This window comes from Typopeltis vanoorti, chromosome 8 (genome assembly GCF_054136105.1).
Source record: "Typopeltis vanoorti isolate ZY-2024b chromosome 8, IOZ_Tvanoo_1.0, whole genome shotgun sequence".
NCBI lineage: Eukaryota > Metazoa > Arthropoda > Arachnida > Uropygi > Thelyphonidae > Typopeltis > Typopeltis vanoorti.
The window spans coordinates 131,337,867-131,359,036 of record NC_143556.1 but is presented as its reverse complement, the minus strand read 5'-3'; the positions used below and the strand labels follow the sequence as shown (position 1 = coordinate 131,359,036).

Genomic DNA, 21,170 nt, shown 5'->3' with positions numbered 1-21,170 from the left:
GAATCCATATTGCTGGTTGGTAGGTATCGAGGTGGTGCAGAAGTTGGTTGTGGATGACCATCTCTATAGTTTTAGAGAAAATAGAAGTGAGAACTGTTGGACAGCAGTTTATTGGCTAACTTTTGGGTTGGATGTTGGGTATGTTTCCATTTTGTAAGGTGGATGAGAGTTGAATAGGATAGATTGAAAAGGTGATACAGGACAGGTGTTAGTTATGAAACATAGGCTGTGGATCAGGCATGGCAGAATCCATATTGCTGGTTGGTAGGTCTCGAGGTGGTGAAGATGATTGGTTGTGGATGACCATCTCTATAGTTTTAGAGAGAATAGAAGTGAGAACTGTTGGACAGTAGTTTATTGGCTAACTTTTGTCACCTTTCTTTGAGATGGATTGGATGTTGGTATGTTTCCATTTTGTAAGGTGGATGAGAGTTGAATGGATAGATTGAAGAGGTGATACAGGACAGGTGTTAGTTATGAAACACAAGTTTTAACACAGTTCCATCAGGATTACAGAATAACACAATACTATCAGGTGGAATACCATCAGCCCTGGATGCCTTGTTTGTGTTCAAGGTTATTAAGGATTCTTTTCTGGCAAAAATCTATAAGTGACGTGGAGTGATAGAGTCAGTTAGTGAATGCTTAACAACAATGACCTCTCTCTTCTTAATAATAGACTGATTACCTCCTTCCATATGCCTACCCACTATTATTCTGTAATAGATCTAAAAATCCATTCTCCTGCTATATTTCCACTGCTCATGATGAAGAGAACATATAGAAGTGATCATTTTGAGATTTGCAGATCTGTTCATGTAGGACAACCATGTTCTCCTACATGAACATGTCCTGCAAAGGACAGCACACTCTGAAAATGCTGAACCATCACAGGTTGTGTTGTCCAGGTAGCAACAACCACAATTCTAAAAACATCTCTCAATTTCCACTGTCCAGAGTTCCTAGCAGTCAATAATGATCAAGACTGAGCTTGAGATACATTTCATAGATACTCTATCATATCAAATCTGGTAGCTTTTAAACATGTTCAGGCCAAAGCATGACAAACAACCTTCAATCCAATTTACGTTCTCTATTAATCATACAACCACTATAATATAATTAACATATGACCAGTATGAAAAAATCATATGGGATAACATATGGAAGAAAGGTAGATATTGAATACACTATTTGTCTACCTTGATACATAATGAACGTGTTGTTGCTGAAGCCAAATCAATTGCAGACACTTTGGTAGAAATTCTTTAAAGTTTTTCCACTTGGTTATACTGCAAATTAAAGTTCCCAAAAAGTTTTATTTTTGTTTTAATCCTTTCTCCAAGCTTAAGCAAACAAAATCTGTGCATTAAGTATATTCACATCTGGGTTACTTGTATATAGAGGCTAATGACTTCACATCAATTACCCTAGTATCCCATAATGCAAAGCAAACACCCTTTCAGGTGTGTATAATGCTAGGCATTATGGAAAGGGTCAATACCCAAATCAGTTTCTACTTTATTGAGGTCTCATCAGTGGGAGCCAGATCCAGAACAGATACCAAGGTTAAAGTAATGCAGAAATATATATTTCCCATATACAAAAGTGAAAAGGTGTATCACCTTATTATTAAATTACTCTGGATTAGAGATAGATGAAGTTTTTCCACTTGGTTAACAGTATGAAAAAATATCATAAAAATATATGACTTTTTTTTTTCATTACTTCAACCTTGGTATGCCTTCTGGATCTGGCTCCCACTGATGAGACCTCAATAACGGTTGAAACCAATTTGGGTATTGGCCCTTCCCATAATGCAAAGCACACATACCCTTTCAGGTGTGTAAAATGTTGTGCATTATGGCAGTAGCGCACTCAGGATTTAATCTTGGGGGGGGGGGGCTGAGTTGAGTAGATGCTTTAAGAATACACATTACCACCGCATACGACCTATGACTGAGCATCTGCAATGATCGCTAATTCATGAGTAGTATAGAAAGAGAAGACACGATACAACATAAATAAAAAATTGAATTTTAACTAGAAAAAGATTTTTGGAAAATTTTCTAATGGTTTTTTTCCTTTTTCTTTGGGTGAGCTACTGCATTATGGGATACTAGTGATGCTATCGTCCTGCTTTTCTTGGTTTGGTTTCGGACCTCTATTTGTGGTACCACCAACATTAAACTCTGCGAGGTATCTGAGCATTCCGGATAATACAATGCTTCCTACTTTGATGCATTTCTACAGAATTGCCCATTGTCTCTTTCAGCAACACAATGCACTATGTCATAAGGTTGCTTTTGTCACTGTGTATTTGTGAATAAGAACGTCACTACACTTGACTGTCCTCCATCAAGCCCCATCTCAATCCTACTGAACGTCTATGGGATGAACTAGAACAAATGGTTTTCATCCCACAACAATCCAGAATCTCATTACATGCCTACAGAAAGAATAGTCCAAAATTCCCATTGGTTGCTATCAAATGCTTGTGGAAAACATGTTCCATAGTACTGCTACAGTCATCTCATCGAAAGGAGGTTTTTTTTTTTTTTAAATTCGCATGGGGTTCCCCCATTTCTCGACCCTCCCGATATATTGAAACCTCCTGCCCAACAGAGAAAAATACTAATCTACAGAGGAAGTTTTGGAAGTGACTTTATTTTTAAAACATAGTTAAGAGATCTCTTTTGGTTTGAGTGACAGAGTATGTTTATTTGCTCTCCATCATCCAACCTCTCACTGCCAAATAAAGAAGTCTCACACTCCATCATCCATCTACTTTTGGGTATTTAACATAAAAAAAGCAGAGTGAGGGATTAAGTATGTATTTATGACTGTAGATCTGTGTGTGTGTGTGTGTGTGTGTGTGTGTGTGTTCATGGGCTGGTTTGCTTGTTCTGAGGGACAAAAAACCTGAGTGAAAAAATACTCTACCTCCGTATGAAACCGGCTAACTCACTTTTTGTTGAAAGAGACCAGATAAAGGTTCCTCACATCATGGACTGGAATCGAACCCAGGTCTTCCGACCAAAGGGCTTCATCTATACCAAATGAGCTACGGAGGCTCTTTATATCTTATTAAGGTGGGTGCTATTGACTTCTTTTGACTTCTTCCATTAACTTCTTTTCAAGCAGTGTACAAATAGCTCAGTTGTGAAGATACTTCACACAACAACTTTGTTTGCTTACACTTGGATAAAGGATTAAACTAAGAATATAATTTCTTGGCATCTTTAATTTACACTTTGGTAGAAAATTTTGCTAGAATCTCAGACCAGATAAAGGTTCCTCATCATGGACTGGAATCGAACCCAGGTCTTCCGACCAAAGGGCTTCATCTATACCAAATGAGCTACGGAGGCTCTTTATATCTTATTAAGGTGGGTGCTATTGACTTCTTCCATTGACTTCTTTTCAAGCAGTGTACAAATAGCTCAGTTGTGAAGATACTTCACACAACAACTTTGTTTGCTTACACTTGGATAAAGGATTAAACTAAGAATATAATTTCTTGGCATCTTTAATTTACACTTTGGTAGAAAATTTTGCTAGAATCTCAGCAATAGCTTCATATCCTCCTGAATTTTGAATACTGAAACGAGAAACAGCAGCTTAACTTTTCCGAAGTTGAACTGTAAAATTATGAAGGATGCACTATAAAGAGGTCTCTACTCTCATCCTCCAATGCAACAGATCATAACGACATCCACTGAGATGGTAAACATATTTCATCATGTTCTCTGTATCCCTTTCTATTATTATACAACAGAATACTTACTGAGGAAGTTTCTGAATTCTTGTTCTAAGTTAATTGCCATCCCAAAACCAAGAAAGAATCCAACATTTTATCCAGCCTTGTTCAACATTAGACCATTTTGTCTGTTTAGGAACATGCATAAGAGATGTTTCTGAAGCAAGAACATCTGATTTCAGTGTTCTTTGACATGGAAAAGCTTATGACATAGCCTGAAGATATTGCATTTTGAAAGATCTCTGTAATATAAGTCTCAGGAAAGACACATTCCTGTTTTTTTCACAAACTTTTTTTTCTAATTGAATCTTTCATTGTCTCAGTTGGAAGCACTTTCTCCTGGCCATTTTGGAAAGATAGTATTCCCCAGGGTCTTAAATGTGACTATCTTTGCTGTCAAGGTGAAATTAGTCACTGAACAACTTCCTCCCTCTGTAGGCAATGTTTTATATGTAGATGATTTCACGATATACTGTAATTCTTATAACACAAAGATCATTTAAAGGCAACTTCAACATGTCATTGATCATATCTGTTCTTGGGCTCTTAGTAGTAGGTTCAAGGTTTCAGCAGAAAAAAGTCACTGTGTTCACTTCTGCCAAAAACATAGTCTTCACCCCCCCACACACACACACCCAGAGTTAGGGATTGGCCAAACTATTATTCTAGTAGCAACAGAAAGCCTACATTCCTTACCCAATAATTAACTTTAAGAAAAGTCAAAAGAGCACTGAGTCTGCTTTGCACTTTATCATCTACAGAATGGGAATGCAGATAAATTTTTCTTGATTCAACTATATTATCTTGCACTTGTTCTATCAATTGATTATAGGTTGAAACTTGTATATAGACTGTTGGACAGTGAGAGGTTGGATGATAGAGTGCAAACCTGCCATGAAGGAATGCTGTTCTATTTGGTGCAGCTGATGTTTTTCAACATTCATGCTAGTGGATCACGACCTGCATGCAAACCCAATGAATGTACAGCGGTCAGATGTGTGTGATATATTGAAACCTCCTGCCCAACAGAGAAAAATACTAATCTACAGAGGAAGTTTTGGAAGTGACTTTATTTTTAAAGCATAGTTAAGAGATCTCTTTTGGTTTGAGTGACAGAGTATGTTTATTTGCTCTACATCATCCAACCTCTCACTGCCAAATAAAGAAGTCTCACACTCCATCATCCATCTACTTTTGGGTATTTAACATAAAAAAAGCAGAGTGCTCTGATTTCTTACCCTCCTGTACTGACGGTTCAAGTTCTGTGGTCTCTATTAGTTGTACTACTATATTTCCTGGCTGTCATATCTAATCAGTTCTCATTTGGTTGCAGTCATTATAGAGCAGAGTTTCATGCATTTAAGCTTGTGCATGTGTATAAAAGAAAACCACTACCAAATTTTTGATTTATACAGACTCATTGAGTTCTTTACAGGCCCATTTCTTTCCCTGTGTACAAAGCACATCCAGTGCGTTGAGGTTCTACAACTGTTTTACAAAATGAAAATCCTTAATTATGATAATCAATTGTGCTGGATTCCCAGCCACATTGGAATTAAGGGTAATGAGGTGATGTAGCTGCTAGATTTGTACATACTTTTTCCACATACTGTATGTCAGTCAGCTATATGGACTACTGAATGCTTATAAGATCAAACTAATTAACCAATGTCAGTTTGTATGAGATTGAGCCTGATATTAAGCATTAACAGTCTAGTCAATGTAAAAAAAAAGAAAAGAGGAAGTTGTTCTTGCCAGCTGCTCTGATGCTGTCCCAGAGTGCAACGTTATGCACTTTAAGATGAAAATTTCATACTCTGTACTGCATATAAGAACTAAGTTAAGGATTTAAGGGTAACAGTGGACAGATAGTGAAGTTTAGAGATCAAATTGCATAGATGAGCTAATCAATAAACTTATTAACTCTAATATATTTCTCCCTTGTAATAAGGAACATCATTAAGGAGAGAACAGATTAGTGTTGACAACACTTAAAACATGAGTCATCACAAGATAGGAGTCACACAGAATATGCTTTCTTGCTCATGTCTTGGTCATAACTGAGTAAACTGAAGAATATGCCTATTAGAGAAGCTTTTACACTTGGTTACAAAATACTAACAAGAAATTATATTTTTATCCTTTATACAAACTCTGCCAAGAAAGGATAACATTTCTTGGCAACAGTTGTTAACTTATTGTAATTCAAATACAAGGCTATGCAATATATTCATTATTAAAAATATATATATTAACAGTTAATTGCAATGTGAGGGAGAGGATTCAAAGGCAACTGACTGATCATAATGGTGTCGGTTTGTGTAATGAGTGTTCTCTATGATAGAGTCAATGTTTTAGTTATAAAATTTAGGATATACAAGAAGAGCTAAGAAAGAAACACATAAGTTACTAATAAGGTATTATAAAGTAGATACTAAATAAATGCTTGAATACATGGATGGAAAGAACAAAGAATCACTCCTATAAGTTGAGTAAGAGTGTGATTAGCTGGTGGAATATTCATTGTATTGCTGACTTATTGTCACTAATGTTTAGCATGGAACTCCCACAGTGAAGCAGAGGACTCCATGTGTCTTTTTATTTATATCTCAAAAAAAAAAAAACTTATGCTGTTTCAAGTGAGTAATTATTCTCTGTACTTTTTTTAAGTTGCATTTCAGCTTTAGTCCTAGAGGAGCTGTTCATAAAAGCACACCTGATCCATGGTCTCTTCAGAGCGATGTTTTAGAATTTTTTTTGAATTCAGTTGGAGCCACATTAAGTGAAGTAAAAGACATTGAGTTAAGGTCAGTATTTTATTATTATTATTATTATTAGATACACACAATTATGTCATCATTGCAGTCACATGACCTCAATAAATGTATGTGCCCTTGCAATCTTGACAGGGATTTCCCAAAAATTTGTATTATGCTTTACCATTAAACATGAATTCAGAACAATAATTCATGTGCACCATGTCTCGGGCAAAAAAAAGTATCTCTCTCAATGAAATCATAATGTCTCACTTCTTTCAAACAAACAAAACTATGTATGTACACCTGAATGTGGCACCTCTCTCACACAAACTTACAAACCAAAACTTTAAATAAACAAATACTTAACATCATAAAATTTCTGATATGTACCCTGAAGGAATGTTCAGAATACTGTGACAGCTCTACACAGCTAAACTTCCTGCTAACAATTTTTTTTTAAATTAATGATTTAGTTCACATAAGGAGAATGTGAGGATGGATATCAGGAGGGTATTGAGGAGAGTGAGATGGTAGAGGTTGTTAGTGTGTTGCCAAAGTAGGACAATAATGAATTGTGACAGAGATAGCAGAGCTGTGTGAGAAAAAAGGAGTGCAGTTTGTATATGTGTGGTATATGTATATTTGTATATACAATGAAGTAAAGGATGAATTAGTACAAAGTACAGGACTGCATTTAAATGGATTCTGTGCGAGTCAGATGGAGAGATTGTTGCCATAAGAAATGCAGTGCATGGATGTGATCAACAGATCAGAGGAAGTAAGTGGTGAAGTGAAAAATCAGGGGAGGGAATGGGTGAGACTGAGGTGCTTTGTTAATGAAAAATAATAGTGAGAGATCAAGAGTGCAAGATGGACAAGAAAATGGTTAGAGTTAGCGTGGATAGGGAGACATAAGGAAACTGGATGTTGTAAGCTCTAGTGAGTGTGTGTATGGGGATGGTCTGCCAGGAATAGGATGAAGGGGAAAGATAGTTGAATCTTGAAGATATATATGGAACGAGTGAGGTATGATAAAGACAATTGGACATGGGCAGATGGTGTAGAAAAATCACAACCAACAGGTGGCATGGGTAGGGCTGGTATTTATTTACAAATGTCAAGAGTATCAGAAATAAGTGAAATGAAATTGTTTCACTGATTGAGTTCATTTGCCCAAAACTTGAATGAGGATTACATCCTGTAGGAATAGAAATGGAAGGTAATGTCTTCTTGTGAGGATAGAAAGGACAAGAAGGGAGGGGGAAGTGCCCTGATGATAGTAGAGAAATTATGTTTGTGAAGGTGGATACTATTATATTATTGCACCCTCCATTGAGTCGGCAGACTCACTGTGGGAGGTACATTCAACTGACAACATATTTATCATACTGAATCTTAAATCCTTAACATTCCTTACATTAACAACACATTCTGGTAATGCATTCCATTTCTTGACAATTCTCCATGTAAAATATCTGCTCCTCACACCCCTCTTCACCACATAACTTCCAGGGTTGATATCTGGTTTTTCCCCTCTTGCCGTCTGTTTTTTTTTATAATCTTATCTTTTTATAATCTAATCACTAACTTAAATGTCTCTATCATATCACCTCTTTTCCTCCTATCTAGATTTCCTACCTAAATTTTTGTCTGTCCTCCAGCAGGTCTGGAGGACAGACAAAAATTTGCCACCATAAAATTCATAAATAATATCAGAAGCTACCAAAGCGATCATATCTCCCTAAAAACTTATGAACATTGGAATTAAAAATGCAGACTTCACAGATAAACTTTACAATATGATGGCACTATCAGGAAAGAAATAGGTCTTGATCAGCTAAATGCCCACATAAACAAAGAACCTCTATTTTCCAGTCCTTTACCTTCATAAATCTAAACTTTACCAAACTCTGTACAAAAAAAGAACCAAAATAAATGCTCAAAGAAAAAGGCCTAAATACAATCAACCTTCTTTCATCCACCAAACAGGTTGTTATACTGATGGATCGTCAGACACCAATATGATTAATGGAGGTGCTGGTGTTCTCCTTCTACTCCCGAAAGGTGAAAAACTTGCAATAAAAGTTGGATCTGGGAGAATCGCTTCCAATTTTACCAGCAAACTCTACACAATAAATAAAGCACTTGAAGCCTACTTAAAACTATCATCATCTCAACAATCTGAAGGAATTATAATTTACAGTGACTCAAGATCAGCTATGGAGGCAATCAAAAATGGCAATACCAAGCTCACACAAGACATCCATAAACTCTTAAATCAACTAAAGTGTTTACGAAAAAATTGCATTTTACAATGGATTCCTGCTCGTGTAGGCATTGATTACAATGAAACAGCTGATAAATTAGCAAAAGAGGCCAGAGAACTCAACCAAGAAACTCATATGATAACTCTTGCTGATGCCAATGCACTATCAAAAGCTAAACTAACTCCACTGAAATCAGTGATACAACATCAAATTCCCGAAATCAGTGCTGACAGAAAGACCTCCACCACGATAGCAAGACTATGAACAGGACATTATAGAGGAATGAATATCAATACAGATGATATGAGAACATATAGAAACTGCAACAACTGCCAATACTGAACTGACACCCACTCACATCTATACCTGTCCAGCAATTACAGCAGCCTTGCAAGAAATAGATCCTAATCCTGAACAACAGCTCTATACAAACAAAATCATGGACATAGCCAAAGCAGTACAAGGGGCACACACAGAAACATCTAAGACTCTTCAAAGGACAACACAACAACAACAACTAAACTCTGCAATCCACATTTCTTCAACCTCTCTCCATAGACAGATTCCCAAGTCCTGATATTGTCTTAATCACTTGTCTCTGCACCCAAGTGACCAAATTTGATGCATCAGTGCAAATCTGGTCTGACCAGTGTTTTATATAATGGCACAATTACTTCCTTATCCCTACATATTAAAGTAATTCTTATCATAGCAGCACTATAATGAGAGCACTATGTGCAGCCTTTGGAACACTTGCAATTATGCCCTTTGTGGACACAATTCCTCTGTAATCATTAACAGCACTCCTCCTCTTTTCACATTTCTGTCCTTCCAGAAAATTATATATCCTTCATTTCTATTTACAACATTACATGCTCCTCAGACAACCAAGTTTCACTTATTCCAATTATCTTTGGGCATACTGACTCAATCACTGCAACAAATTCAGTTCTCTTGTTTCGAATACTCCTTAGATTTGTGTACAAGCATAACAATCCCTGTGTCCTTCAGGCCATTCTACCAGCACCAATATTCTCTATTCTAGCTGCTATACCACCCCTCTCTCTCTCTCTCCCCCTCCAGTCTGACTACTCCCATTTCCCTGATTCTGACTCTGATTTCCATTCCTACCTGTCTCATTCTCACCTTTATGCATTCCATCATCTTGTGCTGCTGCTACAACTAACTTCATCCATCTTACTCCTGTTGTACAATTCATTATATGCAAGAGGAAAAGAATGACAATTGGTTTCAGGCAGTATGATGTGGAGGTTGACAGCAAAACATATATAGTTGGATGTTGCTATAGGCCAAGCAATGTGGGTGGTGGAGATGAAGAAATGTGTATGCAACTTGGGTTAGTTAAAAAGGCAAGGGTGATCATTATCATCAATATCAATTATGTTAATACAGATTGAAATGAAGAGATAGCATATGGGAATAAGAAAAATGAATTTTTTGAATTCTTGAGAGACAGCAGTATGTAAATGAGGGCATGTGAGGATCTACATTGTTTTAGTTATTCTTTCATCAGAGAATATAATTGTGAGTGAGGTGTCACATTTTCCTCCATTTGGTGAGTGATCATAAAATCTCGTCATATAACCTGGATGATAGTCATATGACGAGTTCTCTAAGGAAAGGTTATATGTGGAACTACAACACTGGTGATTGTGAAAAGCTTAGGAGATAGCTTGGAGCTATAGCAGGAATTAAGAGGGAAGGAGATAAATGCTGCTGGTGTACTAACCAGTAGGATTTATACAGCAGATACAGCAGCATCAATGTGTGAATGTATTCTAAAGGTCAAAAGGCCGGCCTGCTTGGCCGAGTGGTTAGCATATCTGCTCTCTAGCCAAAAGGCTGCGGGTTCGAATCCCGCCGTGGGCATGGATGTTGTCATTGTCTGTGGAAGTACTAGTGGTGGTAGTCGGCAGTAGATGGTGTTGGTGTTAAATGATGAAGGTTGGTGGAGTAGTAATACGAAGAGTTGTAGAGTAGATGCCCTCCCTTGATGAGTCTTTGGACTCCCTGGAGGTGTGATGTAATAATAAAAATAATAATAATATAAGGTAGGTGTCAAATGGATGAATGAAGAGATTAAGCATAAAATCTGGAAGAAGCAGGCCTGTGAAGGCAGCACAAGATGAATAACAGTAATAATGATCCCATAAAGAGCAAGCCATGATGGTGACTCAGTGGTAAGAAGAGTAAAAGTGAGCTATGAGCAGAAATTAAGAAATCAGACAAAAAAAGGAAGAATGATTATGACAAGATGATATTAACAGATGAAAATTATAAATTGGTAATTGCTGCATAAGGACATATTTGAGGGTGAATTGTTCACTGTTCAGTGAACAATTCACCCTCATCAGGTGTAAAGTCATGAGAAGCAAAAGCATAGAGGAAATGGAATAAGATAGCTTGCTGGTGAATGAGGAGGAGGTATATTTGAAGTTAAGCTCAGTGTCATAACACAATAGGATTTGATAACATCACCACGTACGTGTCTTAAGAGAATGTTCAAGGGAGTTAGCATCAGCCTTGGCTCACCTATGTAACAAGTGTTTGCAACAGCACAAGTCCTAAAGGAGTGGATGGAAGGTAAAAATTGTTCCACTTCATAAAGGTTGTAATAACACTGAGGCTATTTTAAATTATATGGCAATCTATATCTATATATCTGGAGTTGTGGTTAAGGTTTTGGAGTTGTTGGTGATCTCTTCGATAGAGAGGTGGCTAGATAACAGCAGTATTCTCTGTGATTATCAGCATGGAGTTGTTAAGAGAGGTCATGTTTTACCAATTTACCCATACTGTTTCAAATGCACTGAACAAGGAACATGCATATATAGTGATACACTTTGACTTTTCACAGATTTTTGATTGATCACCACACAAATTGTGGATTGAATTGGAACATATATAACTGGATACCAAATTAGTGACTTGGATAGGTGACAGGCTATCAGACAGATATCAAAAAGTTGGGTATGGGAGTGTGGTATTCTGAAAGGGGACAGTCGCCAATAGGGCAGCAGAGGGACCTGTTTTTATGTTGAGCCCATACACAAGAGCTTATTTAATCAACCTATAGTACATTAGTACCGTGCATGGGTAGTGGTTTGGAAAAGGAGAAACTCTTTTACATATATTACATAATATATGTAATATACATACATGTAATATAGAGATTTTTCATAGAATGAGAGAAGGGTAGAACAAGAGGCCATTGCTGGAAACTGTATAAAGAGGGTATGAGCAGAGGAGAAGGTTCTTTGCATGGAGTGTGGTTGGTGAGTAGAATGCCTTGCCTGAGTGTGTTGTGAATGTAGACACATTGAATCATTTTAAGGTACAGTTGGATGAGCATTGTGTGCCTCCCACAATGAGTCTCTGACTCCATGGAGGTCAGATGTTAATAATAAGAAAAGAAGAATGACTTTTAAAAATAGCGTTTTTTTTTAATCAAACATCATTATTTGAGCACATGCCAACGGTTTCTAATTGATAAACTAGTTGTTGTATTTACCTTATATTCATGTTCTCTTTGAATTGCTTGTTTTCACATACCCACAGCGATATACTGCTATTGTCACTAATAAATATCTGTGCTTTTCATTGATGTCTATTACTGTTGAATACTCAAACAGATGTTAAACATCTGTTTAAGTATTCAATGGAGTTTTAAGTTATGGATATCAGAGAATTTGTTAGATATAAAACACTTGATCAGAGAGACCACAGATATGAGTTCCGAGAAAAATTATGAGCGCAAACATCAGTGGCAGAATCATTAAAATGAAGATACTTGAAACTGGTAGTATTCAAGAACGTATGAGCAATCTAAGGAAGAATGGTCTTTTCTACCTCAGGTTGTTCAGACATTCTTGGGAGAAGAAATATTAACAGAACAGGTGTTTGATGCCAAGATGGCAGGAAAAGAACCAAAGAATGACCAAAATCTAGGTGGATTGATTGTCAAAAGTGCCATAGAAGACCAAAATATTAAACGGAAATATTGGAATGGTGACAAGTAACAGGCTAATGTGGAGAAAATTTATTAGAAGATTAGTAATGTCATAATATATTGTATACCCGTTGTGAATAAATATCAGGTATTTGATGATAATGTCCACATAACTGGGGATCCTCAGTTATTTCCTGATGAAGCAAAGTTGGGAAGAATTATAAGTAGCACTGCTGATGTTAATTTCCTTCAGGAAGATTTGAATAGACTTTTTACTTGGACAAAAGAGTGGGGTTCTAGTTTTAATATCAATGAATGCAAGGTGTTGCATTTTGGAGTGCATAAATATAAGGCTGTGTACTATATCGATGGTGCCATACTGCAGGAAGTGGATGAGATTAGAGATTTGGGAGTGATGGTTGACAGAAGACTGAAATTTAGAGGGCATATTGCTAGTGTTGTGAAGGTTGCACATCATAGTGCTGCTATGATAAGAAGTACTCTAACATGCAAGGATAAGGATGTGGTTGTGCCACTGTATAAGGCACTGGTCAGACCATACTTGGATTATTGTGCTCAGATCTGGTCACTTAGATTTCAATGTGATGTGGAGACACTGGAGAGGGTCCAGAGACAAGTGACTAAGACAATATGGAGAGAGGTTGAAGAGATGTGGATTTCAGAGCTTGGTGGATAGGAGGAAGAGAGGTGACTAGAGACGTTTAAGTTAGTGAGAGGATTATAAAAAGAGTAGAAGGTGAGAGGGAAAGAACTAGAGGTCATTCCTGGAAGTTATGTAAAAATGTGTGAAAAAGGGTGAGGAGTAGATTTTTTACATGGAGAATTGTCAGTGAATGGAATGCATTGTCAGTTGAATGAACCTCCCATGATGACTCCATGGAGAGTATAATAATAATAATGAGTAACATCCTTAGGCAGTAGAAAAAGAAAATGCATGGACTTTTAGAGTGAATGAAAAGGGAAAGCTTTAATGTATGTGAAAAGTGTACTGGTAGATTAGAGTTCTTTGAAATATCAGTTAGCATTGCTGGTAGTAAACAAAAATTCATGGAAGTATTAGTCATGATATCAAAGGGAATGGAGTGGAAGAGATTAGGTATGAGTTGGTGAAAATATAAAATTAAATGAGATATCTAGAAGATGAGATTAAACATCTAAAGAAGAGACTGACTGAATGAGAGGAAGAAGTTAATATTACAAAGAAAGAGTCAAATGATAATCAAATAGCATTGTATGGGGAATCATTAGAGTCCTCATAATAAGTCACTACTAAAGTACATAAAACATGCTTTCCTACTGGAACATTACAACAAATAACTGATCCTTTGCAGCAAAGGAAAGAGCAGGCATTGAATCAGTGGTAGTTGTGAGCATCACTTAGTTGGTGAAAAGAAGAATGTTGATAGAGACTTGAGGAAATTGTTGCAGGCAGTAAAGATAATAGTTGTGTAGATAATAGATAAAAGGTAATAAAAAATAATTGCCCAGATATGACAATAGTGAGTCGAGAAGGAGAACAGAGATAATGAATAGCAAGATGACTGAGTTGGGTGAATCAAAGGGAATTCAATTATATATTTGGTTTAATCTTTTATCCAAGTATAAGCAAACAAAGTTTGCACCTGAAGTATTTTCAGGACTGGGGCAACTCATGGTAAAGGTGGTATAAATTATATATTTGGTTTAATCTTTTATCCATTGTTTGCTTACACTTGGATAAAGGATTAAACCAAATATATAATTAATTATACCACCTTTACCCCGAGTTTCCCCAGTCCTGAAAATACTTCAGGCGCAAATTTTGTTTGCTTACACTTGGATAAAGGATTAGACCAAATATATAATTTATACCATCTTTACCACGAATTGCCCCAATCCTGAAAATACTTAAGGTGCAAACTTTGTTTGCTTACACTTGGATAAAGGATTAAACCAAATATATAATTGGTAGCATAGTCAAGTGAAAAAACGTCGATCAAAGGGAATTTAGTTTGTGAATCTCTGGGATGAATTAGAAGGGAAATTGGAATGATTTAAAATGGATTGCATTTGAATGGATATGGTGTTGGGCATTTAGAAATTGCTGTTGTTTGGTAAGGCACAGAATCAAGAATTTGGTTGTGAAGCAGGATTTCACAGCCAAAGAAGTTGCCCTCAGGAAGAAGATGGATACGAGGTTGAAGATGTGATTGCAGCAGGACATGGTGATGGAATGCATAATGGGGAAGATGAGACAGGTATCGATAGCAATCAGAGTCAGGCTCATGGAAACGGGAATGGTGAGACTGAAGAGAGGGGTGTGGTATAGTGGCTAGAATAGAGAATGTTGTTAGCAGAATGGCCTTGAAGACACTAGGATTGGTATGTTTGTATACAAATGTAAGGTTTGTTGCATTGACTGAGTCAGCATACCAAGATAATATGTATAAGTGAAACTTTGTCAAAAGACAATGTACTATAAGGAATACAAACGGAAGGATATACAATTTTTTTCTTCCAGAAAATTGTATATCCGTTCCATTTCTTTCTGCATAGCTTATCTACTCAACGCACTGATGCTAGTTGATGACATACTGAGGTACTTGTTTATGTGTAAATGATGCTGTGTAATATGTAGAAATAAGGCAAGTATTAGAAAAATTGGAAGTGAAAGTATCAGAGATGTAGCAGGTGTTGATTGGGTTAGATCAGTGTTTCTCAAACTTTTTTCGACTACGGAACACTTCACAAATCCTGAAATTTTGACGGAACACCTTGGTTATTTTGTAATGTATAAATTAATAATTAATTGGTAATTTAGCTGATTTTTATTATTAATCAATAAGTGATAATTAATTATTGATTAATAATTAAACATCAATTAAACCGTCATTAAATTAATTTGTGCTGACAAATTAATTTAAAAATGACAAATTCCAAACATCTCACAGAGCACCAGTGTTCTGGGGAACACTGATTAAGAACCACTGGGTTAGATGTTAATAAGGCTATAGGAATGGATGACATATCACCACATATTTTAAAGAATGTGCACAACAGTTAGCTATGCCCTTGATCTGGTTACTTAACAAAAAGTCTTGCAGTGGGTAAGAATTCCTAAGGAGTGGAAAGAACGCAAAATAGTACCACATAATACCACTCCACAAGCATGGTTCTAGGAGAGAACTTTCTAATTATAGACCGGTCTGTCAGGGTGTTGGAGATATTGGTTATGAATAGAATACAAGACTGAGTTGATGGACATAGGATCTGTTATGATGTCAGCATGGATTTGCAATGGGTAGGTCTTATTTTAGCAATTTATTTACATTTCATGATAAGTTAATGAATTTGTTAGATAAGGGAGAGGAATATACTGTGATATTTTTGGATTTTGTTGGTGTACAATATAGTTGATGCACAAGCTACAGAGAATTGGAATAGATGGTATATTGGTTAGATAGATTGGTGATTGGCTCTCTGAACAATACTGGCAAGTTGTGTATGATGAAGCAGTGCCCCCCTCCCAAAAAAAGGGGGTAACCAGTAGCATGCCCCTGAGTTCTGTTCTTGGGCATCCCTATTTAACTTGCTTTGGTAAATGATACATCACGTGGACTAACTGGAGATCTTCAGTTGTTTGCTGATGATGATGCAAAGTTGGGGAGAATTATAAGTAGTATTGCTGATGTTAATCTCTTCAAGAAGATTGGAACAGACTTTGACCAAGGAGTAAGGTTATAGCTTAAATATTAGTAAGTGCAAGGGGTTGCATTTCGAGTATAAGAAATATAAGGCTGTCTACTATATTGCTAGTGCTGTACCTCAGGAAATGGATGAGATTTTGGGAGTAATGCTTAGCAGACTGAAAAAAAAAAAGACTGCAACACTTGCAGAGACTGCACATTACTGTGCCACTATGATAAGATATTCTGATGATAAGATGGTAACAAAAACCAGAAGGAATAGTTGAATTACTTTGTGTTGAATTTGTGAGGATGTATCATCCAGACGACACAACTTTTGTAACAGACTGCTACACTTGCAGTCCCTGCAAGTGTTGCAGTCTTTTTTTCAGTCTGCTATCAACCATTATTCCCAAAATCTCATCCATTTCCTGCGGTACAGCACTAGCAATATAGTAGACAGCCTTGTATTTCTTATACTCAAAATGCAACCTCTTGGCTTACTAATATTTAAGCTGTAACCCTACTCCTTGAGTACTGATGTAAGATTAGAGGTAAATTTAGTAATATTCTAAGCACTGGGAGTGCTTAGAATATTGCTAAATCTTAATGTGGATACTGATTATAAACTTTTCTGTTACAAGAAGGTGTAAAAGAATTATCAATGCTTCTGATCAGGAAGTGGAAAGAAGAGACAATAATTCCAATACATAAAAGATGTTCCAAGATAGAAATAGTAAATCAGTGATCAGTATGTCAGGAGCAGCAATTAGACTTTTGGAAAAGTTAGTTAAGGGTATAACTCAAGAAGGAGTGGACAGCTATGTGATATTCTATGGGGGCCATAGAGTATCATATGGCTTTGTGAAATGTAACTTTGTGTTATTTGAGTTGGATAAACAAATTGCTATAAAATGATAATGCTGGACTTCGCAAAAACAACTGACAGGATACCACCTGGATGGATATGATGGAGACTGATGGACAGAGACAAAGTGTAGTATATGGAGTAAAATCTCAGAGAAGAAAATAGATGACCACTGATGCCAAAAGGGCTTTGTACTTGAGTTGTATTTAATTTTACATTAATAACATAGGGAATATTTGATGTGGATTTTCCAGTTGTTTTCTGATGATGCAAAAGTGGGAAAGCAACACAGTAATTCTGCAAGATTTAAATTAAACAGACTAAAATTGTGAGCAAAAGATAATTGTTAACAATTTTAATTTGGCAAAGTGTAAAGTTTATGCACTTGTGATGGAATAAATCATATCCTTGTGACTGAAAGAAATTGATAAGGCTAGTTTGAGTTTGGTGGTGGACACAGAATTGAAGTTCAAAGGATATACTACAAAGATGTTGGAAGTTTTTTCTCACTTGGTTAAACTATAATAAATTTAGTTTAATCCTTTACCCAAGTAAGCAAACAAAGTTTGCGCCTGAAGTATCTTCAGGACTGAGGCAACTCGTGGTAAAGATGAACCAAGCTCTCATCACTCCTTGTCTTAGTATCTCCCATAATGCAAAGCATATCTCCTTGCAGACGTGTATAATACTGTGCATTAAGGGAAGGGCCACTACCCAGACCGGTTTCGACCTTTATTGAGGTCTCATCAGTGGGAGCCAAGAAGTGATGAGAGCTTGGTCAACCTTTACCACAAGTTGCCTCAGTCCTGAAGATACTTCAGGCACAAGCTTTGTTTGCTTACACTTGGATAAAGGATTAAACTAAATTTATGAAGTGGTCAAAATAGCTCAAAGGATCACTTGGATATTATAAAATTCACTAAAAAGCAGAGGCAATGAGATTATTATTCCTCTCTAAAATGCTTTGCTATGACTACATCTCAACTACTATATACAGATTTGTTATCTGGATTTCTTGCAGATGTGGAAGTATTAGAGGATTCAGAGGTGACGTAAGTTGAGTTGACAGGTATTTGGAGTGCTTTCTGTGAAGGTTTGTGGATTACAAAGTTTAGTTCATAGGTGTAAATGAAGGGATTTGATAGAAACATGCACTTTTTCTATCAAATACTCAGGATTTTAGAGTCAGTGATGAAAAAATTTTTTTGCTATGTGACAAGATGGGAGAATAAGGGTGTGAGGACAAGATTTTTTTCTGGGTAAGTGATGAATTCGTTGTTGAGGTGGTTGTGCTTTGTTAGTGTAAGTTTAAGGAAAGATATGATAGGTATTTTATACATATGTGGGTTTGCCACAATGAGTCACTGTACTCTATGGAGGTTCCAGTATAATGATAATAAATTATCTACAATTCATGCTATATTCATTTGGTTGATGTATTATGCATTTCAGACTACTATTTTACTTCATACCTTAAATTCTAATCCCTTGCACAGTTTTATGCCTCTATTTCTTCATTTCCCCTTTAAACATTATGAAGCTGTTAGTAATCAACCAGCAGCCAATCGCAAGTGCATCTGTACCCGCTAATGAACTCCGTGATTTAATCACATCAAAGGTACATGCGTCGCTTGAGGCCGAAAACAGGAGACTCGATGCTGTTATTCTGAACTTTTCGGAGGAAAACGGTAAATCTTTAAAAGAAGAAGTTAACAAACTAGCAGGTGAATGCAACTTCAATCCCAGGAATATCATCAAATGTCATCACTTCAGTCCCATAAACAAAAGAAAGGATGGAACGAACTTTCCACGTCTCATGAAAGTGATCTGATACACCAAAACACTTCCAAATTAATAACGCCGATAAATAGCAAGCAAAAGGACAGTTGTCCCCAATCACATGTATGTGCTCGACCTGACTTAACCTTTGAACAAAGACGCCAACTCCGAAGACAGCTAGAAGAAAAACGCCAAAATGGAGACAACAGCTGGACTATAGACTACAAACAAACCAAATTGGTGCAAAAACCAAGTGATGCCACTAGTAGCCACCAAGAAGACCAGTATGCAGGCACTGCATAGGAAACGTGCAAGACCCCTGCTGTCAAAGTCATGCCCCACAGATCCTTGCATATCTATTACACCAACATCCGTGGTCTCAACTCCAACCTTAATAGCGTTCACTATCATCTACAGTCAACCAAACTCCACCTACTCTTCTTAACAGAAACTCAAATTTCACCTTTCCCGGCACCATCTATCTCAACCCTCCAATCTATTCACTATTTAACTCCTTTCGACCCAAGGGTGGCGTATGCGTATATATCCGCTCTGACATACCCTGCCAGAGAGCACCCAACCTAGAATTGCCCAACTTTGACCTTCTTTGGCTAAAAATATCCCTCCCCATTCAGCAATTTGCCATCACCAATCACTCCCCAAATACCCTCGATCTCTTCCTTACCAATGACCCTTCCAAATATACAGTGAATGTAGTGACCCTCCCCCCCATGTAATTCTGACCACAACCTAGTGCTCATATCCTGCCCCATGGCAACAACGCTTACACAGTCACACCTGCACATGAGTAGTCTGGCATTATAACAGTGCCAAATGGGACAGACTCTGAGACTACTATGCTTTATTCCCATGGTTGGACTATTGTTTGCAGTCTTCCATTCCAAACATATGCACCAAACACATCACCAAAGTAATCCTCACTGGCATGATAACATACATTCCCCACACCACTCTGAACTGCCATCCCCTATCCAAACCCTGGTTCTCCAAAAGATGTGCCAAGGCTGTACTAATAAAAAACCAGGCATGCTACAACTCGCTCAAATTAAGAACTCCATCTTCCTTCAGTACCTATACTGAAGCCCGAAACAGATACAAAAAAATTATCAATGATTCCAAAAAACAGAATTTGAACGGGCAAAAAGCAGGAAACTTGCAGCCTGTCCTAGCGGCAGCCATGCCTTTTGGTCTCTTGCCAAAGCAATTGGTTGCAACTTTTGCCCTACACTATTCCCACTCCTGTCATACCCAGATGGCTCAATTGCAACATCACCCATTGAAAAAGCTAATCTCCTGGCTTCACACTTTGCCTGCATTGCACGCATAACCGACGATGGCAAATGCCCCCCAGTCATTCCAACTGCCCAACATACAATGCCCCCTGTATCCTTTTGCCAGAAAGAGATCATAAACCTGTTGTCGAAATTAGACACAAAAAAAAGCCCCTGGCCCTGATAGCATTCCTCCAATTATCCTGAAGGTCTGTGCAGAACTGACTCCTATCCTATGCCGTCTGTACACACTATCTTACTCCACTGGTATATATCCCAAAGCCTGGAAATTGGCCTATATTCAACCCATTCCCAAGAAGGGAGACAAATCGCTGCCATCTAACTACCACCCTATCTCACTTACCTCAATTCTATCTAAAGTGATGGAGAAAACCATCAATTCTCAACTACTACTCTACCTTGAAGGTACCCAGCTATTAAGCGACCACCAGTACAGATTCCACCAATGCCGATCAACAGGTGATATGCTCTCATATATCACCCATCTCTGGATATATACCATGGAAAAATTTGGCGAATCCCAAGTAGTTGCACTCGATATCTTTTAAGCCTTTGACCAGGTCTGGCACAAAGGCTTACTAGCAAACTTGCACCATTTGGACTGTCTCAGGACTTCTGCAAATGGACTGCCAGCTTCCTGTCTGGACACACACTGTGTAATGGTAGATGGCTCCCTATCCTCCCACTATCCAACTAATGCTGGGGTCCCACAGGGTTCAGTTCTCTCACCGACCCTCTTTCTTCTATACATCAATGACCTATTTCAGT

The 21,170-nt window shown here is 37.3% G+C and overlaps 1 protein-coding gene across 10 annotated transcripts in view; it reads left to right on the top strand.

Moving 5' to 3' along the window:
• Positions 1-21,170, top strand: part of LOC150104358 (intermembrane lipid transfer protein VPS13A-like) — a 2,072,875-nt gene that overhangs the window by 1,892,581 nt on the left and 159,124 nt on the right. For all 10 annotated transcript variants that reach the window (XM_090396324.1, XM_090396319.1, XM_090396320.1 and 7 more), the window contains one exon: positions 6,431-6,567. In XM_090396324.1, the coding sequence (XP_090252450.1) occupies positions 6,431-6,567 (137 nt within the window). The remainder of the gene's footprint in view (positions 1-6,430; positions 6,568-21,170) is intronic.